Source organism: Chlorocebus sabaeus, chromosome 8, assembly GCF_047675955.1.
Source record: "Chlorocebus sabaeus isolate Y175 chromosome 8, mChlSab1.0.hap1, whole genome shotgun sequence".
Lineage (NCBI taxonomy): Eukaryota > Metazoa > Chordata > Mammalia > Primates > Cercopithecidae > Chlorocebus > Chlorocebus sabaeus.
The window spans coordinates 90443876-90466239 of record NC_132911.1 but is presented as its reverse complement, the minus strand read 5'-3'; the positions used below and the strand labels follow the sequence as shown (position 1 = coordinate 90466239).

Here is a 22364-nt window from a genome sequence, read left to right as displayed (position 1 = left end):
GTAGAACTTGGCTATTGGTTGTATGAGGGCTGAGGGAGACGGCGCAGTGTAGAACCACTAAGCAGTGTAGATGAGGGTGCTCATAGGATACTCGGAAGCAGGAGGAGGAACACAGTTTGGCTCAAGGGCAATGTAGAATGATGATGAATTCAGGTTTGGTGCAGTGGATCTGCTAAGTGAAGAAGACAATGGGCAGTTGCTTACCCAACAGCTCAAGAAAGTGATATTAGGTGGAAGTAGAGATTTGGTAGCATCAACCCACACGGTAATCTCTGAAACTATAAATGTGGGTGAGATTTCCCAGGAAGCAAGTATGAAGAGAAAAGAGAAGAGAGCTAAATCCTGGGGAATGTTGACTTTTAAATGACTAGCCCAAGAATCCAAGAAGAACATTGAAAAGTAGGAAGTGAAGAAATAAAGTAAACTAAGAGTGGCATTACAGATTCTTTGAAAAGAAAAAGTTTCAAGGAAAAAAATTGTCCAAAAAAATTTTTTAATGCTTCAAAGGTTTTTATTCATCTCTCCATTTCTTTATTCATTCATTTAATAAATATTCACTGGGCTTTTAGTATATTCTAGGCACTAGTTAAATATAGTTGCTAAGCAAAATCAAACCTGTCCTCAGATAGATTACCATTTAATGGAGTATACTAATTTTAAATAAATGAGCCAAGCAATATATGTGTCATTTCAAATTATGATGAGTGCCGTAACAGGATCTTAAGTGCCATAAAGGATACCCTGGGTGTCATCATTAGGAGGTCATTGGTGGTTTTGTACTGTTAGCCTTGAAGAAGTGAGAGAAGTGGGAAGAAGCCAAATTACTACCAAATTGCCATGAGTTAAGGATAAATATGAAGGAAGGATATAGAGTGAAGCAGGTAGGCAACTCTCTTGAGAAGCTTGACTATGGCAAACAATAGAGCAAGAAGAAGAAAACTAAAACCAAATATTATTTGTTTTAAAACCTGAGAATATGGAGCATATTGATTGGCTGAGATTGAAAGGAACTAGCCAAGAGAAATAGTTATAAATATAAATTTAAAAGTGAGAAAAATATAATTGATGAAATTGGCGAAAATTAATGAAAATACAAATATGTTTCAGGTGGATCCAAATGAGCTAAGGAAAAACTACAGGACTTCTACAAAATTTCAGGTAGGTGACTCACAAACAATTTCAAAATTGTTCAAGTAATCTCTTACCATTTTGACTTTAAATCCCATCTATAGATTTCTATAAACAAAGTTTATACATGTGAAGTTTTATTAGACAAAGATAAGCATGAAGTTTCTGCCTCTCAATAATTACCTGATATATTTCCTTGTATGTGCAAACGGGTAATTCCACATATAAGTCCTTATTAAGCAGACCAAAATAAGTTAGTGCCCACATTTGAATTCTAATTTACACATCAATAAAGGAATATGGGTTGTATATACTTTGCCTTGTCTACAAAATTCTAGCCCCCAATTCATGTAGCATGATGTTGTAAAGGTTTGCAAAATTGTTTCTACTCCTGCTTCTTTCTTGTTCTTACGTATTCAAAATAAAAATTATTAATAGAAGAGAGGCAATTGTTTAGGTAACATGGAACCTTCTTTTCCTAAAACATACGTTTTATTGCCCATAATTGTTTTCTAAGTACTTTGTTCTCTAACTCTGAGAAATAGGCAGAGGTCAGGGGTTATTTTGGTTTACCCAATCGGAGTGAACTCTAGCCCCCCACTTCAAAGACAATTCTTTAGTGGCCTCAAAGGTTGTTTAAAAATACAAATCTGGGTTCAGGTCTCAAACTATCCCTGTTGGAAATCTACAATGATTAATATCCCTTTCAATTGGCTTTTTAAAAAATCTCCAACTAATTTTGTTTATTAAAAATTGCCGCTTACTTAGGCATATTCATAAAAGATCTCTGTGCTGCTTTGATGAATTCTACAAAGAGGATGAATACTTTTGTAATCCCATAAAGCTTATTCCAAACTCTTACCTTCCTGAGTTTGAATAAGGGCTAAATTAATTTATATATTTAATTTGTGTTAGCATAATGACATTTTGGTCAATGACAGACCGTGTATATGGTGATGGTCCCATAAGATTATAAGGGAGCTGAAAAATTCCTATTGCCTAGTGACATCATAGCCATCATAACATTACAGTGCAATGCGTTATTCACCTGTTTGCAGCGATGCTGGTGTAAACAAAACTACTGGGCTGCCAGTCATATAAAAGTATAGTACATACAAATATGTATGGTACATAATATTGGGGATAATGGTAATAAACAACTAAGTTACTAGCTTATGTATTTACTATACTATACTCTTTATTGTTATTTTAGATTGTACTCCTATGAATTGTTTTAAAGTTAATTGTAAAAGAAACTCAGGCAAGTCTTTCAGGAGGTATTCCAGAAGAAGGCATTGTTATTATAGGAGATGATAGCTCCACCCATGTTATGGAGCCTGAAGACCTTCCAGTGGGGCCAGATATGGATGTGGAAGACAGTGATATTGATGATCCTGACTATGTGTAGGCCTAGGCTAATTTGTGTGCTCGCGTCTTAGTTTTTAACAAAAAAGCTTAAAAGCAAAAATAAAAACATTTAAAAATAGAAAAAAGCTTATATAATAAACATATAATGAAAATTCTTTTGTACAGCTGTACAATGAATGTTTTAAGTGTTATTACAAAAGAGTAAAAAGTTTTCAAAAATTGAAAAGTTTATAAAGTAAAATAGTTACAGTGAGCTAGGGTTACTTTATTATTAAAGAAAAAACTTGTGAAACGAATTTAGTGTAGCCTAAGTCTACAGTATTCATAAAGTCTACAGTAGTGTACAGTAATGTCCTAGGCCTTCAGTCACTCACTACTCACTCATTGACTCAGCCAGAGCAGGTTCCAGTCCTGCAAGCTCCATTCATGGTAAGCATCCTATACTGTCTTTCATATCACATTTTTAACTGTACCTTGTCAATGTTTAGATGTGTTTAGATACAAAGTTATTTACCATTGTGTTACAGTTACCTACAGTACTCAGTACAGTAACATGCTGTACAATAACATGCAATTATATACTGTAATATACAGAGCATGCTGTACAGTAACATGCTTCTAGGCTTGTAGCCTAGAAACCTAGGCTTATATGTCTATACCATAGCACCTACGTGTGTAGTAGACAATATATCTAGGTTTCTGTAAGTACATACTATGATATTCACATGATGAAATCACCTAACAATGCATTTCTCAGAATATATCCCTGTTGTTAAGTGACACATGACTGTATTTTTGAACTTGGTCATTCCACTATTAGCTTGTTAACTTCTTGTGAATAGAAACAATATCTTACTCCTATTTCAACCCCAACATGCTTTGCGAATTGTCGTGCACAGAGTTTAGTGTTAGTCAATACTTCAATCAATTTTCTACAGTTCAATGAGAAATAAATTATCTCTGGCTACACAAATCTGTGCCAATGTGTTAATATTAAAATGGCTAATGATTAATGACTGTCTGCAGAGAGAAGTTGAGAGGGGAGTTGAGCAATTGAATAGAAAGCAAGCAAAAAGATCACTATGATTTGAGCCAAAAACTATAGGTTTTAGGATAGCAATAGATAGGTCAATCGTGTGCCTGCTTTTTTATTTTAAATACATTATTTTAATTACCGTTCTGTACACCTAACTTGTTACAAAGATCAATACTTATACAGTAAAATCAATGAGGTTTGAGGATATGATGTAATTTCTAAAGTAATACTTTTAGTAAGTAATTTGTTTATAATAGCTAATCTGGTTAATTCAAACCAGAAGTTCTATTCGTATTCAATAGCAGCAGGCTTTGAAATTGTTAGGCAATTAATTATCTCAACTCTATGCTTTTGGGGTACAAGTGGTTTTTGGTTACATGGATTAATTATATAGTGGTAAATTATGAGATTTCAGTGCACCCATCACCAGAGTAGTGTACATTGTATCTAATATGCAGTTTTTTTTATCCCACCCCAAGCCCATCCCCACTTCTGGTCTTCAAAGTCCATTATATCACTCTGTGTGCCTTTGCATACTCAGAGCTTAGCTCCCACTTATAAGTGAGAACATTTAGTGTTGGGTTTTCCATTCCTGAATTACTTCACTTAGAATAATGGCCTCCAGCTCCATCCAAGTTGCTGCAAAAGACATTGATTCCTTTCGATGTGTAAAAATTATTCTGTGGTGTACATATATCACATTTTCTTTATCCACTCATTGTTCAATGGCCACTTAGGTTAGTTTCATATTTCTATAATTATGAATTGGGCTGAAATAAACCTATATATGTGTGTGTCTTATTCATATACTGACTCCTTTTCCTTTGGGTAGGTACCCAGTAGTGGGATTGCTGGATCGAATGGTAGATCTACTTTTAGTTGTTTAAGGAATGTCCATACTGTTTTCCATAGAACTTTTACTAATTTACATTCCCACCAGCAGTGTATATGCACTCCCCTTTTACCACATCCATGCCAACATCTATTGTTTTTTGACTTTTTAATAATGGCCATTCTTTCAGGAGTAAGGTGGTATTTCATGGTGGTTTTAATTTGCATTTCCTTATTGACTAGACAGGTCACTAGACAGGTCATCAGTGTGTCTGCTTTTTTATTTTTAATACATTATTTTAATTACTGTTCTGTATACATCTTGTTACAAAGATCAGTTAGTTCCATATTTTCTGCAATTATGAATTGGGCTGAAATAAACCTATATATGCATGTGTCTTTTTCATGTACTGACTCCTTTTCCTTTGTGTAGATACCCAGTACTGGGATTGCTGGATCGAATGGTAGATCTACACAAATCTGTGCCAATGTGTTAATATTAAAATAGCTAATGACTAATGACTGTCATCATAGAGGAGTTGAGAGGGGAGTTGAGCAACTGAATAGAAAGCAAGTAAAAAAATCATTATGATTCAAGCCAAAAACTATAGGTTTTATAGTAGCACTAGACAGGTCTACAGTGTGCCTGCTTTTTTATTTTAAATACATTATTTTAAGTACTGTTCTGTACACTTCTTAACTTGTTACAAAGATCAGTACCTGTACAATAAAATCAATGAGGTTTGATGATATGATGCAATTGGGGGTGGCATCTTTTTCATGTTTTTTGGCTATTTGTATAACTTCTTTTGAAAAATGCCTATTCATGGCATTTGTCTACTTTTTGATGAGATTATTTGTTTTTTCTTGCTGATTTGAGTTCCTTGTAGATTCTGGATACTAGTCCTTTGTCTGATGCATAGTTTGCAAATATTTCCTCCCATTCTGTGAGTTGTCTGTTTATTCTGATGATTATTTCTTTTTACGTGAAGAAACGTTTTTAATCAGGTCCCATTTATTTATTTTCATTGCATTTGCTTTTGGGGCTTTAGTCATAAATTCTTTGCCTAGGCCAATGTCCAGAAGAATTTTTCCAAGGTTATCTTCTACAATTTTTATGGTTTCAGATCTTATATTTAAGTCTTTGGTTTATCTTGAGTTGATTTATGTATGAAGTGAGAGATAGGGATCTAGTTTCACTCTTCTACATGTGACTTGCCAGTTTTGCTAGCACCACTTAAAAAACAAGATGACCTTTCCCCAACTTATGTTTTTGTGTGCTTTGTTCAATACCAGTTGGCTATCAGTATTTGGCTTTATTTCTGGGTTCTGTATTCTGTTCCATTGGTCTATGTACCTACTTTTATACCAGTACCATGCTGTTTTGCTAACTATAGACTTGAAGTCTGGTAGTGTAATGCCTTCAGATTTGTTCATTTTGCTTAGGGTTGCCTAGGCTGTAAGGGCTCTTTTTTAGTTTCATGTGAATTTTAGAATTGTTTTCTCTAATTCTGTGAAAGATAATGTTGGTATTTTGATGGGAATTGCATTGAATCTGTAGATTGCTTTTGGCAGTATGGACATTTTTACAATATTGATTCTCCCAATCCATAAACATCAGATGTGTTTCTGTTTGTTTGTGTCATCTATGATTTCTCTCAGCAGTGTTTTGTAGTTCTCTTCGTAGGGATCTTTCACCTCCTTGGTTAAGTATATTCCTAGGGATTTGTTGTTGTTGTTGTTGTTGTTGTTGTTGTTGTTGTTTTACAGTTGTAAAGGGATTGAGTTCCTGATTTGCTTCTCAGCTTGGTTATTTTTGTATGTGTATTGCAGTGTTACTGGTTTGTGTACACTGATTTCATAATCTGAGACTTTATTGAACTTGTTTATGAGATCTAGGAGTCTTTTGGAGACGTCTTTAGGGTTTTCTAGGTATACGATCATATCATCAGTGAACAGTGATAGTTTGATTTCCTCTTTTTTGATGTGAATGCCCTTTATTTCTTTCTCTTTCTTGATTATCCTCTGGCTAGGACTTCCTCAACTCTCTATTTTATACATGTGGCCTTATAATATGTTCTTAACTGCTCTTAATTGTCTTAAGATGTCTTAAAGTTTTAAAATATACCCTATTAAGACCATGTAAAATTTACTAAAAATGAATAATTATTTTACATAAAAGAATTTCTTATTGTTGTTGCCATCAAGAAAGTATGAAGTATGACATTGTCATTTCATAATGACCAGTTTAACAGAAGATCAAAATAATTTTAATACATGACAATTTTTAAAAATGTCTGAGCTATAATAGTACTTTCAATACCTCCTCCCATCAGAGCTGCTGATTAATTGCAATCGTTATTGATTTCTTTTCTCTCCTCTCTCAGCCTGCACAGGCTCTGATAGATACTTTTAAAGCAGTTTATTGGTAGCAAAATGGTTCAAAGTAGACAAGAGTAGAAAGCATTGAAGAGCCTAAATGAACCACAATATAATCAACTCTGAACACTGGAGAATTGGCTGAAACATAAAAATATAATGCTACAATGAAAGTTCAATGCTTTCAAATAAAATCAAGAATGGACTTGATTTTTAGTCCAAGAGCCCATGTTAGAAACACTATTCAAACGTATTTTAACATTAGCAACTATGCCCATTGTGTATGTGACAGCTGAATAAAAATCCCAGTAACTGCAGTGCCTAAGGAGAGATCAGATGCATGGTGGCGGAAATGAAATACGGTGGAAGGAGGCTACAGAGTAGTTTTCATGGTGCTAATATGCCTTAAAACTCCCCATGCGTAGTTAATTGAAAGCAGTTTTGGATTAAACAACAAATAATGCACTGTGACTGGTCAACTTTTACAGACATCAATGTAAATCCATCCATTCCCAGAAAGGAATGTAAACACAACATATTTTTGAATGTGTTCTTTCAACAGTTGGACGTCGCATCAATAATACCATTTGATATTTGCTACCTCTTCTTCGGGTTTAATCCAATATTTAGAGCAAACAGGATGTTAAAGGTAAGATAACTATATTTAATTGTCTCTTCCCTTATAATGGAAATATTTCCATTTCCTTATAATGGAAATCTCAAAGCAATTTAAAGTATCTTAAAATTACCAATATTCTTGATTTTTCCCAAATTCTTCTCCATCTTTCTGCCCTCATCAATGCTATGATTTTTTTTTAATGAAGGAAGAAAAAAATGTCTACTGGTGAAAGTTGCTCCTGGTTTTTATTTTATATCTCACATGGAAATTTCAGAAGGTACCTGCTTGGACATAACCAATTTTCAGAAATAATCAGGTTTCTATAGATTTAGGAGTTTATCTGGCATTATGATAAAAGCTTATAAATTGCCAACTCTTCATTCCCCATCTCTGTAACCCTAAAATGTCCAAAAGCCCTCTCTATCCATTAGATGTTTAAATATAGGAGATCCTGACAGTTAACATTAATCTTCTTTTCAAAGCCCCGTAGTCCACTCATTTCACTTATTTGTAAAGGTGTCATCTTAATGCACAATTCTCTAGGATAAATATTTATTATCTATATGTCTCCAAGTTATAAATGAGAAAACAAATGAATATACATTTTCTTTTTAGTGAACACTTAAGCTAAATTTAAAATCATGCCTTTGTGCAAAATTGCATTAAGAGCATAATAAACAAATTACCACACATATAAAGTATCATAATCTGAGTGTTCGAAGAAGTTTTTTCCTACTTATGAACTCTGGAAAAACAAATCCTTTGTGTATATTTCTAGTTAAATAGTCATTACTATTACCTACACTATTTTTAATTCTAAATGTTCTATTGCAGTCATATCTACGTTGGGCAAAATTTTGAACTAAGTAATCTCTGTGGTCCCTCCTATCTGTAAGAGTCTATGATTTGAAGCATATTAAATATATTAACTTACATATGCACACAACCCTTTTGGGGGGCATCTTTTCTTATTGACCTCATTTTACAGATGGGAAAACCAAGGCAGAGAAATAGCAAGAGACTTTTCCATGGTTACACAGTAGTAAGTGGCAGAGATAGGACTGGCATTTGGCTCTGGATTCCATACTTTACTGCCTATAGAAATAAAAGAGGAAGTAGGGGGTAGGAGTGCATGCAGGCAGAAAAGGTTGAGATAAAAGTAGAAGTAAGCAGGAAAAAGCTTTGAGGGAAATAGTAACTCTGCTTGTATTAGATGCACATAAACTCATTGTATCTTTGAATACTGTCAAGAACAGCCAATGCTAATACTTACTGAAGTTTAAATTTTCTTTAAACAAATACACATTTAATGCAATTCACTGAAAAATAATGCTAGTGTTGAGCAATAAGACTTAACATCTATTTATAACTGTAATGCATTACACTTTTCCTCTTTTATGTATGTTTTTGGAGAGTGTGACTTTAATTGTTGGGAAATAGAGTTCTACTACATGCTTACAAAAGAAAAAGGAAAAAAATTTTTTTTAAGTTTCATTTTCAACAAACATTAAAAGTAAGACTGTAACTAGAGGGTAGCAATAAAATAAAGCAAGAAGCTCTGGAAGTGTGATATCATGCTATAAAATGTACTGCCCAGAGGAAAATACCACTGAACAGGGCCTTTTTTTTTTTTTTTTTTTAAGACATATGAATAAAATTATTTTCAGTAATGAATGAAATCTATTTCTTATAGTTTTATTTAAATATATATATTTAAGACTAACATACTTTTGGATTTCTTTTGCTTTTCTATACAGTATACTTCATTTTTTGAATTTAATCATCACCTAGAGTCTATAATGGACAAAGCATATATTTACAGGTAAAGTATAACTCAGTATACTTGGGGGAAGGGGGAAAAGCAATGGTGCAGCATTTTAGAGAGAATTTGGCAGGCATATGACCTCCCTCTTCAAAAAAAAAGGGTATAATTTCAGCTTTGGTTGCATAAAATATAGGACTATGTTCTAGAACAAATGTGGGTATTTTAAGTGAAATAAAAGTATGAAAATCATATCAGATTTTAGAAGAGTACTGGACTAAGAAAATAGGACTTACTCTCTGCTTCTGTCAAAACAAGTACAGAAAAACATACTCTTTTGCAAGTTGACTTTAAACCTTTCTCGTGATAATTCATTCCTAATCTGAATTTCATTCGTTTGTTGTTCTAAATTTCACTTGCACCGAAACCTCTAGTCGCCATTCATTGTAGCATAAAGTCTCATGAGCTTTTCAGAGATATCTAGTTAAATCAGCATAGTGTATTTTATGGGAATTAAACTGAAGAGGTGACCCTTGAGGCATGTCTTTCACAGAGTTGACTCACAACATCTGTGAAAAAAGAGGAAGTTTGTTGTTGTTGTTGTTGTTGTTTGTGTTTTTCCCTACACTCTGTCAATCCCAGTCAAGACATTGCCATCGGAAAACATGCAATGGTACCATCACTTTATACTGTACTAATGAGAGTTAACAGTTCACAAATCCAAAGCAAGGGGTTCACTGGAGACTTTAAGGAAAAGAAAATGTTAAAATAGGCTGTATTCCAGAAACAACATGAATTCTTACTTTCTATCTATTCTCTCTGACAGAGTTATTCGAACAACCGGATACTTGCTGTTTATTCTGCACATTAATGCCTGTGTTTATTACTGGGCTTCAAACTATGAAGGAATTGGCACTACTAGATGGGTGTATGATGGGGAAGGAAACAAGTAAGTTCTAATGTTGAAAGAAACCTTTATTGATTATTTTTAACATTCTGTTTCATTGCATGAATTTATGAGAACCAGTGTTTTTGAAGCTGTCATAACCCATTCAATGACTGGTAAATACTATTTGACCATAAAAAAGGATAAAACCAAGTCATTTGCACCAAAATGGATGGGACTGAAGGTCATTATCTTAGTGAAATAAGCCAGATCCAAAACGATAAATATCACATGTTATCACATATATGTGGGAGCTAAAAATTTTGATCACATAGAGACAGAGAGTGGAAAGATAACAGAGACTGGGAAGGGTGGGTGGTGGGGAGAGGAGCACATAAAAAGTGGATTAAAGGATACAAACATATAGTAAGAATGTATTCAATGTTTGCAACAGAGTAGGGTGACTATAGTTTCAAAACCTGTATTGTACTCGGCTAACAAACACCCTAAACACCCTGACTTGATCACTATGCATTATATACGTGTAACAAAATTGGACCAGTACCCCATGAATTTGTCCAAATAAAAAAATTTTTAAGCTGAAAAACCTCTTTAGTAAGTCAGTTCATTTTTAAGTGAAAGAGAATAGAGGAGAATAGAATAGAACATATCAGAGTCTGTCTGATAGTAAGGGAGTGTGTGTGTGTGTGTGTGTGTGTGTGTGTGTGTGTGTGTGTATCCTGAGTTAGCCTGTGAAATGCATTTTTTACTCTGGATCATGATCAAAAAAGTTTGAAAGCCTCTACATTAGACAACTGAGCAGTAAGATAACTTTTAATAACTCCAATGCTGATTGTTAGTAATGAACAATGTTAATTATTTAGAGGGCAGGTGCAGTGGCTAATTAGTTTACCAGTGAAGGGTTTTATCGGTTTATGAGTCAGCTATAACCACTAACTCAATTAAACACTTAGAGACTAACAAGGATCATAAATTAAACTTGATAATTAGGTATGCAAGTGTCCCAGAAATAAAAAAAGATCATCTGAAAAATTTAGAGCAGTAGAATCAGGACTTGGGAATGGCAACTGGGTTATTTAATAGTGAAATTTCCTTTTGGTAAGATACAAAGACCTGGCATAAAGTTGACTTCACTAACTTTCTGCTCCAGTGAAATGACATTGAACATATAATAAGGCAATGTCCAAATTGGAAAAAAGCAGATCCCAGCATTACTTTGAAGGGCAACTCACTGCAGCCTTGGGATGGAGAGCAATTATAGGATAGAGCAAAGAGAGGGAAAATAACTTACAAAATTACACACTACCTAGAGTGAGTTGGATGTGCATAAGGGATTATAACAACCAGAACCAATTTTAAAGAATTTAAAGTCAGAAGGACCACTGAATGGGAAACACACATATACAGATACTCTATTTCCAGAAAATTTACTAAATAAATAATTCCCTTTAGAATGTGAATTATTTACTTGGATATAAACAACTAATTTGTATAAAAATTGACTAAAATACCAACTATATTAAAATTGCCTCAAAGTGAGTATGTAATCCAACATCATTAGATGACTGTGACTGATAACTGTTTTTTTCAAATTAGCAAAATAATACAGGATTGCATAAGAATGCCTTCAAGAAAGTGAAGCTGTTTCTCTTTTTATACCTAGATGCCTCTCTGTGGAGTTTCTAGGGACTATATCTTGTTCCCAGTGTCAAGCTCAGTGTTAAGTATATAATAGTAGAAAATATATTAGGTATATAAAGGCAGATAGAGAGAGGGAGAGTAAGGAAAAAAGTAAGGAATGGCCAAATCTGCATTGTAACAAGAAGAAAGAAATCTCAGCTTCAGCCCATAAGAAACTTCAAGTGTGCTAGTGTTTTAGATTTCTAATTCCAGCTACATTATAAACCAGATAGCCAAAATACTCTCTCTAAAATACAAGATAAATTACCTGTTGTAATTTTGTTGTTACTTATTATAATTATTTATTATAAGTTTCTAGATGAATACAATTACAACAGTTTTCAATGATTGCTGAGTTCCCTAGAAAGTAAGAAGTATCTCCAAAGGCTAAAACACAAATGTATGTACCAAACCTGGAGTACAGTAGGAAAATGAGTGTGAGTAACCACTAAAGAACAGAAATGGAGAGAATAACTTCTAAATCGGTAAGCAGAAAAAATGAATATGGAAATTTAAAAAGCAAACCAATCCAAAAAAAGACACAAAGATAAGGAGTGGCAGTTTTGGGGAGAAGTATAGGAATGGCAGGACAACAGAAGACACAACATAAGATAATAAGGACAATTTAAAATAGATCAGTATGTTACCAGAAAGGGGTCCTGATCCAGACCCCAAGAGAGGGTTCTTGGACCTTGTGCAAGAATTTGGGGCAAGTCCATGGAATAAAGTGAAAGCAAATTTATTAAGAAAGTAAAGAAATAAAAAAATAAATACTGCATAGGCAGAGGAGTGGCATGGACTGCTTGACTAAGAATACCTATAATTATTTCTTGATTATATGCTAAACAAGAAGTGGATTATTCATGAGTTTTCAGGGAAAGGGCTGGGCAATTCCCAGAATTGAGGGTTCTTCCCCTTTTCAGACTATACAGGGAAACTTCTGGACATTGCCATGGCATTTGTAGACTGTCATGGTACTGGTGGGAGTGTCTTTTAGCATGCTAATGAATTATAATTAGCATATAATGAGCAATGAGGGTGACAAGAGTTCACTTTCATCGCCATCTTGGTTGTGGTGGATTTGGGCCAGCTTCTTTATCAAAACCTAATTTATCAGCAAGGTCTCTGTTACCTGTATCATGTGCCAACCTCCTATTTCATCCTGTGACTTAGAATGCTTAACCTCCTGGGAAGGCAGCCCAATAGGTCACAGTCTTATTTTACCCAGCCCCTTTTCAAGATGGGGTCACTCTGGTTCAAATACCTCTGACAAATATGTGCAGTAAATTAATGTGAACTAAACTCACATACTAATAGAGATTGTCAATTAAAATTAGTCAGAAAAAGCTTTAAAACAAAAGACATTTTAGAGTAAAAGGTCACCATTTAAAGATAAAATTTTGATTCACGATTGTCAAAAGACAAAATTACAACAAATTTATTTTAACTATTTTAATTGGCTTTTATTTGCAATTCTAGAATCAGGCAACACCTCAATTCTGTAAAATAGAATGAATGTTCTGATGAGCTGAGCAAAAGAGGTGGGCTTCATAGGCAGAAAGGGGCTGAAGAAAGCAGAAACAAAGAACAAAAATGGATTGATCATTTCAAAGTTACTTTCCTTGTAAAGGTTAAAGTAGAGGGGACTTCCTTACCATGCTGGATAAAACTGGCTTGTTTGGGGCTTTAGCTATCTCTCTTTCTCTCTCTCCTGATTTCTTAGAATGGCAGATAAACAACTTAGTTTCAGTTTGGTGACATAGAACTTCAGCATGAGTCATTCCATTTGGGTTTGGTCTGTTTGGCCTAGTGCAGGAGTTTAGTCCAAACCAATGGCCTCCTATAAATTTTATTTACTACCATCAGGATATTCCAATTTTAAATGTGTATGCACCCAATAAAATACTTACAATCATTCAAAGAAAATCATAAAGCAAAAATTGGTAGGAGGAGGAGAAATTGGCCAATATATCATCAAAGTGTGAGACACCAAACATAACTATTGACAGGTCAAGTAACCAAAAACAATAAACATATAAAAGATTTGATAACCCAAATAACAAGCTTGATTTCATGGGTACAAATAGAATCTTGCACCCAAGGATTAGAAACTGCTCATTTTTCTTAATCACTCACAGAAAAACTACTAAAAGTGATCATTTTCTAGGCCCAAAACTAGTTTCAATAAATTCCACAGCCTTGTTATTATACAACTCACATTCTCTGACTATAAATATTAACTCATCAAGTCTGCTCTGCTCATTTAGACGGAAGCATTCTCACTCAAAACCAAAGCTCCAGCAATCCTATTACCAACCGTCAGGGACACAGGTTGCCACCTTTGCAATGAAAATGCTTTTAAAAGTAGCTTCTTTACTTATCTTTTTAGATAATTTGCATATGTCAGTTATTCATATACTAATCCTAACAGTTTTTTTAATATCAACTTCTCCTTCTATTGCTTCATATTACCCTTTGATCTTGTAGCCAAGTTTTTGCAATAAAGTATTTTTTTAACTTAACCCTTGTGATGGTCCTGGTGACCTATAAATTGAAGGTTGCTTATTAGGCCTTTGGATTTGCAAATTTTGCCCTAGTTAGAATTACACAGCAGACTGTGGGGCATAAATGGAACACTGTGAACATTTAAAATAAGTCAAGTTTATTATTATTCCATTAATTCTCATCAGAACAGCAATTTCTATTCATTTCAATAGAAGGCATTTTTATTTATATTGAGCAAATGACATCCTTCTTTAGACTGTAAAATTTGACAAAGAATGCAAATGTTATTTCAAAAGGAGAACACAAGTGAGTACCTATGGTTATGTGATACTTTAAAATGTTCCCAATGTACTTTTGTCCACATATATCCCAATTTTATTTATTTTCTGACATAAATTTTCCAATGCGCACAAATTTTTTTTAACAAACCCATGGTCCTAATCCCTAATGTATCTTTTCCTTGAAAAAAAAGAAAAGCAAACAAGGCTGTCATGGGAATTATTGACTTTAACTGAGGTAAGGAAGGAATCAGAATTACTATACCATAGTGCTAGAAAAATTTAGGTAATCTACCTTCTTAACTTTACAGATGAAGACTGTAAGACTTAGGTAGATGAAAATATTTATTCAGGATGCCCTAGATGCCTCATAGCTGAGGTCAGACAATGGCAGAGAGAGAGAAGGAAAGGGAGAGGGAGGGGGAGGGGAGGAGGAAGGGGAGGGCAAGAGGGAGAGGGAGAAGGGAGGAGGGAGAGAGCGCGGTGGGGTGGATATTTATATTACAATTCCTGGAGAGTCACCCTTGGGATATAACAACAGAACAAAAAAAACCCAGAGCAAAGAATCGGGGGATCAGAAGGAAGTGAAGGGCAGCGAGCAGCATGACAGGGGAGAGTTCAGAAGGTGATTCAACAGATGTGTTCACAGATACAGTCTTCCTACATTCTCATTTCAGTAAGTCTAGGTATTCATTCACTCATCCATTCCAGTCATTCAACAAATACTAGTGAATTCCTATTGTGTGCTACTAGGCCCATAAATACCTACCTTTGTAGCACTTACATTCTAACAAGACCGTTCTCCCTCATAGCCAGTGCTTCCAGAAATAAGTTTACAGAAACCAGGAACTAAGATGGATTGAGGTAGCTAGGAAGGTCCACACAGTAAGATAAGTATAGAAGGGGTACTTTTAAAAGTTTCATTTCCCACTACAGATTCACCACAATGGCTAAAATTTAAAAGACTGACAATACCAAAGACTGGGATAATGACAATGCCAGGTGTTAGGGTAACATGGGGTTACTGGAACTCTCACATATTGTTAGAGGGAATGTGAAATGACAAAACCATATTGGAAAAAGATCTGACAGTTTATTTTACAACTAAACACACCTACCTTACAACTCAAAAATTCGAACATAGGTATTTTACCCAAGAGTAATGAAAATATATGTTCACAGAATGAAACTTGTTCGAGAATTTTCATAGAAGCTCTATTCATCAAGACCAAAAACTTGAGGCAGCCTAGGTATTCATCCATAGGTGGATAAATAAACAAACTGTGGTATAAACATACAATGAATACTATGCAGCAAATACAAAGGTATAAATTACCAATACACAACATGAATAACTCTCAAAAGTATACTGAGTAAAAGACATCTTATACAGAACCATATATACTGTATGATTTCATTTATGTGAAATTCTAAAACAGGCAGACTTATCCATGGTAGAAAAAAATTAGAACAGGTGATTGCTTCTGGAGCATTTGAGTAAGGATTGATGGAAAAGAATTGAGAGAACTTTCTAAAGTGATGGCAAGGCTGTATGTCTTAATATGTGTTTTGGTTACACAGGTATATGCATCTGTCAAAATTTATTAAATGATACAAAAATCAGTAGCATTTCTACATACTAACAATAAACTATCTGAAAAGGAAATTAAGCATCAAAAGGAATAAAATATTTGGAAAAAACTTAACCAAAGGGGTGTGAGACTTGTATACTGAAAACTGCAAAATGTTGATGAAAAAAATTAAAGTAGAAACTAATAAATCAAAAGACATCTGTATTCAAGGGCTAGAATAATTAATATTGTTAAAATGTCCCAACTACTCACAATGATCTACAGATTCAGTGCAATCCCTATCAAAATCTCAATGATTTTTCACAGGAACAGAAAAAAAAATGCAAAAATTCATATGGAACCACAAAAGACTCCGAATAGCTAAAGTAATTTTGAGCAAAAAGGACAAAGCTAAAGGCATGCCACTTCCTGATTTCAAAATATATCACAGAGCTACCATAATAAAAACAGTATGAAACTGGCATAAAAACACACATATGGTCCAATGAAACAGAATAGAGGGCCCAGAAATAAATGAATACATAGATGGTCAATGGCCTGTCCAAGGGTGCTAAGGATATGCAATGAGGAAAGATAGTCTCTTCAATAAATTGTACTGGGAAAATTGGATATCCACAAACATTAAAACAAAATAAGTACCATATGACCCAGAAATGCTGCTTCTGTGAATATACCCAAAGGTATTGAAATCTGTATCTCAAAGAGATACCTGCACTCTCATGTTCATTGCAGCATTGCAACATTATTCGCAATAGCCAAAACATGGAAGGAACCTAAATTTCTCTCAACTAATGAAAGGATAAAGATAATGTGGTAAATATGCACATATATAATGGAATATTATTCAGCCCTTAAAAAGAAAGAAATCCTGCCATTTGTGACAATATAGATAGAGCTGGAGGACATTATGCCTAGCAAAATAAACAAGACACAGAAAGAGAAATACTGTATGACCTCATATGAACTCTCTTATATGTGGAATCTAAAATACTCAATTTCATAGTAGTAGAGAGTAGGATGGGGGTTACCAGGGCCTGGAGGAAAGGGATAATGGGGAAGTATAAGTTAAGGGTACAAAACTTCCATTATGCAAAATGAGTAAGTCCTAGAAATCTACTGTATGGCATAATGCCTATAGATAATACTATACTTTCTTTAAATTCACCAAATGGTCCTACTTAACATGAGTGCTTTTTTTTTCTTTTTTCTTTTTCTTTCTTTTTTTTTTTTTTGGAGACAGGGTCTCACTCTGTCGCCCAGGCTGGAGTGCAGTGGCACAATCTTGGCTCACTGCAACCTCCGCCTTCCGGGTTCAAGTGATTCTCCTGCCTCAACCTTCCTGAGTAGCTGGGATTACAGGCACCCACCACCATACCCGGCTAATTTTTGTATTTTTAGTAGATACGGGGTTTCACCATGTTGGCCAGACTGGTCTCGAACTCCCAAACTCAGGTGATCCACCCACCTCAGCCTACCAAAGTACTGGGATTAAGGCGTAAGCCGCCATGCCCGGCCTCATTAGTGCTTTAACTGTATATTCAAAATAAAACATAACTCTAAACAAATACTGAACTCAAGTTAACATATATATTCTGAAGTACTGTTTTTAGGAGGAAGTTTCTGGCTGTCTAGAAATTATTTTGAAATACATCCAAAAAATAAGAAGGTTTTATTGATAAATAAGTGGAGGAATATGTGACGAAGCAGGCATAGTAAAACATTAATGGTAGTGGGCATATGAGTGTTGACTGTAAAATGAGTGTTCACTGTAAAATTCTTTTAATTTTTCTGTTTGTTTAAAGTGTTTCATAATAAAATATTGGGGGAAATTGCATGTCATGTTTGTTTCACACAGGAAGACTTTCTATTTTCATACTAAATAGTTTTTATGGCTTTATGTCAAATTCTGCCCTACTGCTTTAACTTGAAATATGCCTAAGTATATGTGTGTGTGTGTGTATATATATATATCAGTGTTATATAGTCAATGCATTATATAGTTAACAGATAGTTCATGTATTAATCCAGCCAGATAGAGTATCTTTGAAAAGATCTATCTGACTGGGATGTACATATCAGAGATTGACACACTTGACTAATTAAGCTAATCTTAGGAAATCAATAAGAGGCCATCTAATTAAATTACAAATCTTACCTTTGGTTATGCATATCTAGGTGTAAGATGTGACTGAGAAAAGAATCCTAAAATAAATCTCAATGCATCAGGGCAGAAAACTTCCAATTAACATAGCAGACTATTTAATATACAAAAAAAAATTAGTTCAAGCCAAACCCTTGAGATTTGGAAAATCCATGCCAAAATTTCACACTTGATTGTTATTTTTTAACATCATAAAAAAGAAAATGGGAGAAAGTAATTCTTATGTTTGTTCCTGTTAAAGTAGGACAAACTTTTGAGTGACTTTGGAGGGGACAATAATCCCAACACTTATCATGGAATTGACCATGTTGGGAGAGAATCTTGTTTCTCTTCACTCTTGGGTAATGTCAGGTTTAATAAATTTCCTTAATTTAAAGAGACCCACAGGTTCAAAATCTGTGACCAAAATAAATCAGGTAATAGGAAATTATAAATTGGAATTTGAAAAGTTAAAATGCAATCCATAAAATTAATTCCATACTTCTTCAAGGTGGTTCTCTTTGACATCAAGTTCACTATAATATTAGTAAGTCCAAGGAAGCCTGCTAGAAAAAAAATTATACAGTGGTTACATTTTTATTCTCTTGGCATAGCGATTTTCAAGCACTACCAAAGTGTTAATTATTTTTTCTGTTCCTGTAATAAGGAACTAGGTCTTAAAAAAAAAAAAAAAAGAGTCCTATGTCCTTCAAAAGGTACTGAATTTCAAAATGAGTGATTTCTTTCTAGATCTGTTTTTGTTTGAATATTAACTTCAACTGCAGTTTGTTTCTTCCTTTGTAAACCTCAACTTCTTACTATTTGAAGATCTTAAAATCTCAAAGTATTTTTACAAGAAAAAACCACCCTTGTTCCAAGATTAATGCCCAGTTACCCAAAGTGCTAATGTTATATGTGGCATACCTAGATAAGAAATAAAAGCTTGACTAGGGCAGGATTCTGTAAAAAGTACCCCTTTTCTGTGTCTGCACAAGATGCTGAAATAGCTAGTTGGAACACACAAAATCTAAACATCCCTCTATAACAAAACCTGCAGACATTCTTTATATAAATGACTTTTTAAACAGATTCACTAGAAATGCTTGATACAGACCACATTGTCACAGCTATGTAGAATTACCAAATAGTATGCCTAGCTGCACAAGAATTATGTACAGATGTCTTCAACTTCTGATGGGGTTACATCACAATAAGCCTATCGGGAAAATACTGTAAGCCAAAAATGCAATTAATACACCTAACCTACTAAACATCATAGCTTAGCCTAGCCTAACTTAAATGTGCTCAGAACACTTACCTTAGTCTACAGTTTGGCAAAATCATCTAATACAAAGCCTAGTTTCTAATAAATTATTGACTATCTCATAATTTATTGAACACCATACTAAAAGTGAAAAACAGAAAGGTTGTATGAGTATTCAAAGTATGGTTTCTACTGCATGGATAGTGCTTTTATGCCATCATAAAATCAAATCATAGTAGGTTAAGGACTCTCTGGCTAGCTAAGTGAACGTTATACATTCTTTACTAATCTTTATCATATTCTTTTCTTGTCCTCTTCCTATCTGGTCTGTAATGACCCTAGCCTCTTCATTTGCAATTGTTCAAGTACAGAATTTTTATCAAGTACATTTCTGAGCATACTTGATTTTCTTCAATACCAAATTTCTAGTTCAGTTGCCCATTGTAATCAACAGTAATTTCCCTATTAAGATGGATCTCAGCTCTCCTCTGTCTCTGCCATGGTTTACATATTCAATAATATAATAATATGTGGGTGAAGAATAGAAGAGATATTCATCTGTTCTGTTTTCCATTCATAAAAACAATTGGATCTAAACTATAGAAGGTTCTCCCATCTGCATAAATACATTTGATCTCTAAAATATTCCCAGAAATCAATAGCGTGGTAGTTTAAAAACAGCCTCAAATTTTTTGCTGCTTCTCTCATTGAGAAGTGGATTCAAATGTCTCTTCCCTTGAAACTGGTTTGGCCTTAGTGACTTGCCTGACAAATATAATGTGGCAATTATAAGATGATATAGGGCTTCTGAGTTATAGGAAACCTGGCAGCTACCACTTGGGCTGCTGTTGCTTTGGGGGAAACCAGCACTCATGTAAAAATCCGTCTACCTTGAGACGTCCATGCTGTGAGGAAGCCCAAGCTAGTCACATTGAGAGGCTGAATGATAAAAGATACCAAGTCACCCCCAACTGTTCCAATCTTCCCAGCTCAGGCTCAGACATGTGAGGTAAGGAGCTACCTTGGGCATTCCAAAAGGACATAATATGGAAAGGAACAGAGGAACTCGGCCAACTGTCAGAATCAAAGTTTCAGACATTTGACCTCAATTGAATCTTTCCAGATATCTCCAGCCATTCAAGTCATACCAGCTGAGGGCCCAGTCATCATGGAACATAAATGAGTCATCTCTGTTGGGCTTTGCACAAAATTCTGACCCATAAAACTATAAGCCTAATAAAAATGGTGGTTATTTAAACCACCAAATTTTGGTAACAGCTAGTAAACACTCTCCTTGGGATTGTTTCATCATTTCACAGTGTTTATTAAGAAGTTTACATTAGCACACATGGCGTTTGCCAGTGCTGTCTATGGAAAGAAAATCTTGATTAGTAGGAAATTTGTTATAATTTAATAGTACTATATTCTCCCAAGAATAGTGGTCTTTCAGCGATATAGAAAAAAAGCAAAATGTGTATCTTCTGTTTTCACAGGTATCTGAGATGTTACTATTGGGCAGTTCGAACTTTAATTACCATTGGTGGCCTTCCAGAACCACAAACTTTATTTGAAATTGTTTTTCAACTCTTGAATTTTTTTTCTGGGGTTTTTGTGTTCAGCAGTTTAATTGGTCAGGTAAGTTGAGTATGAATCACTGGATACACAGTGCTGTCATTTTTGAAAGACTAAGAAGTCTTTATAAACTTTATGGAGGAAAAATTAAAATCTGTCTGGTTCTTTTTTTTTTAACTAACTTTCTTCTATTTTAATGAGTTGAAGGAGGATGTGATTAGATCAACAGTGCTTTTCCATTTTTAAGCCATTAAATCTATCAAAAGACTGTCAGCAAAGAGCATTAGTTTGAACTCTCAGAGAAAGTTGTTTCTAAGGTAACTTTTTACTTGGACCCCAATGAAAACCATTAAAAGATTTCTTTTATTTACTTAAATTTCAACTATTTTTATAAAATCACTGGGTTATAATTGACTTCAGAGGTCATTTAAACCAGAGACTACAAAATGCCATATAAAATAATAAGTTATTGTTTCACAAATGTTTACTATAGCATCTCCTTGTACTTATTCTCAAAAAAGTCAGTCTAGTAAGAAATTAAATACATAAATTATATTGAAGATAGTTGGCACTGACAAAGGATAGAGCCCACATTTATTTTTCTTTTTCTTTTTTTTTTTTTTTTTTTTTTTTTTGAGACAGGGTCTTGCTCTGCACCCAAGCTGGGGAGTAGTGGCACAAACATAGCTCACTGCAGCCTCAGCCTCCTGGGCTCAAGGGGTCTACCCACCCGAGCCTCCCAAGTAGCTACAACTACAGTTGCACCCCACCACACCCAGCTAATTTTTTTGTAGGACAGGTGGATAGTGGCCTGAATGTAAGAGCCCATGTAAGAACCTGATGCAGAAGGCAGTTGGGATATGGGTTCCAGATTAGTTATTTTACATATGGAAGACACACTCTCAGGAGATTTGGCCACCATCTCTAGTAATTACCTAACCCTGGGAGAAACAAGCAAGGCCTTGGTCAGCAAGTTCCCTGATATTAACATATCAAAATATAGAAAATAAAACAGGTTAATACAGATATACAGGGATATGGCAGCTCCAGCCTTAACATGTTAATGGAATACAGAGAGGGGTAGTAAAGGAAACTCTATGTAGAAAATATTTAGGTTTAGGAAGATGAACACTAAGAGTTAAAAATTGTAAGTATAAAATATCATTATCTTCATGACTGGGGAGATTATATTAACAATGTTTAAAATAGGAAGCTGGTTTGAGAGATTCTAAATTCAAATCCATTTGAATATAAATCGCAAAAATCACATTTTTAAAAAATTTCTCATAAAATCAATGTGAAG

General features: G+C 34.4%; 1 protein-coding gene across 1 annotated transcript in view; it reads left to right on the top strand.

The window, feature by feature from the left end:
- Window positions 1–22364, top strand: part of CNGB3 (cyclic nucleotide gated channel subunit beta 3) — a 150844-nt gene that overhangs the window by 81289 nt on the left and 47191 nt on the right. Inside the window, exons 7-11 of the mRNA XM_008001030.3 lie at window positions 1108–1158; window positions 7305–7391; window positions 9119–9183; window positions 9950–10072; window positions 20983–21124. Of these exons, the coding sequence (XP_007999221.3) occupies window positions 1108–1158; window positions 7305–7391; window positions 9119–9183; window positions 9950–10072; window positions 20983–21124 (468 nt within the window). The remainder of the gene's footprint in view (window positions 1–1107; window positions 1159–7304; window positions 7392–9118; window positions 9184–9949; window positions 10073–20982; window positions 21125–22364) is intronic.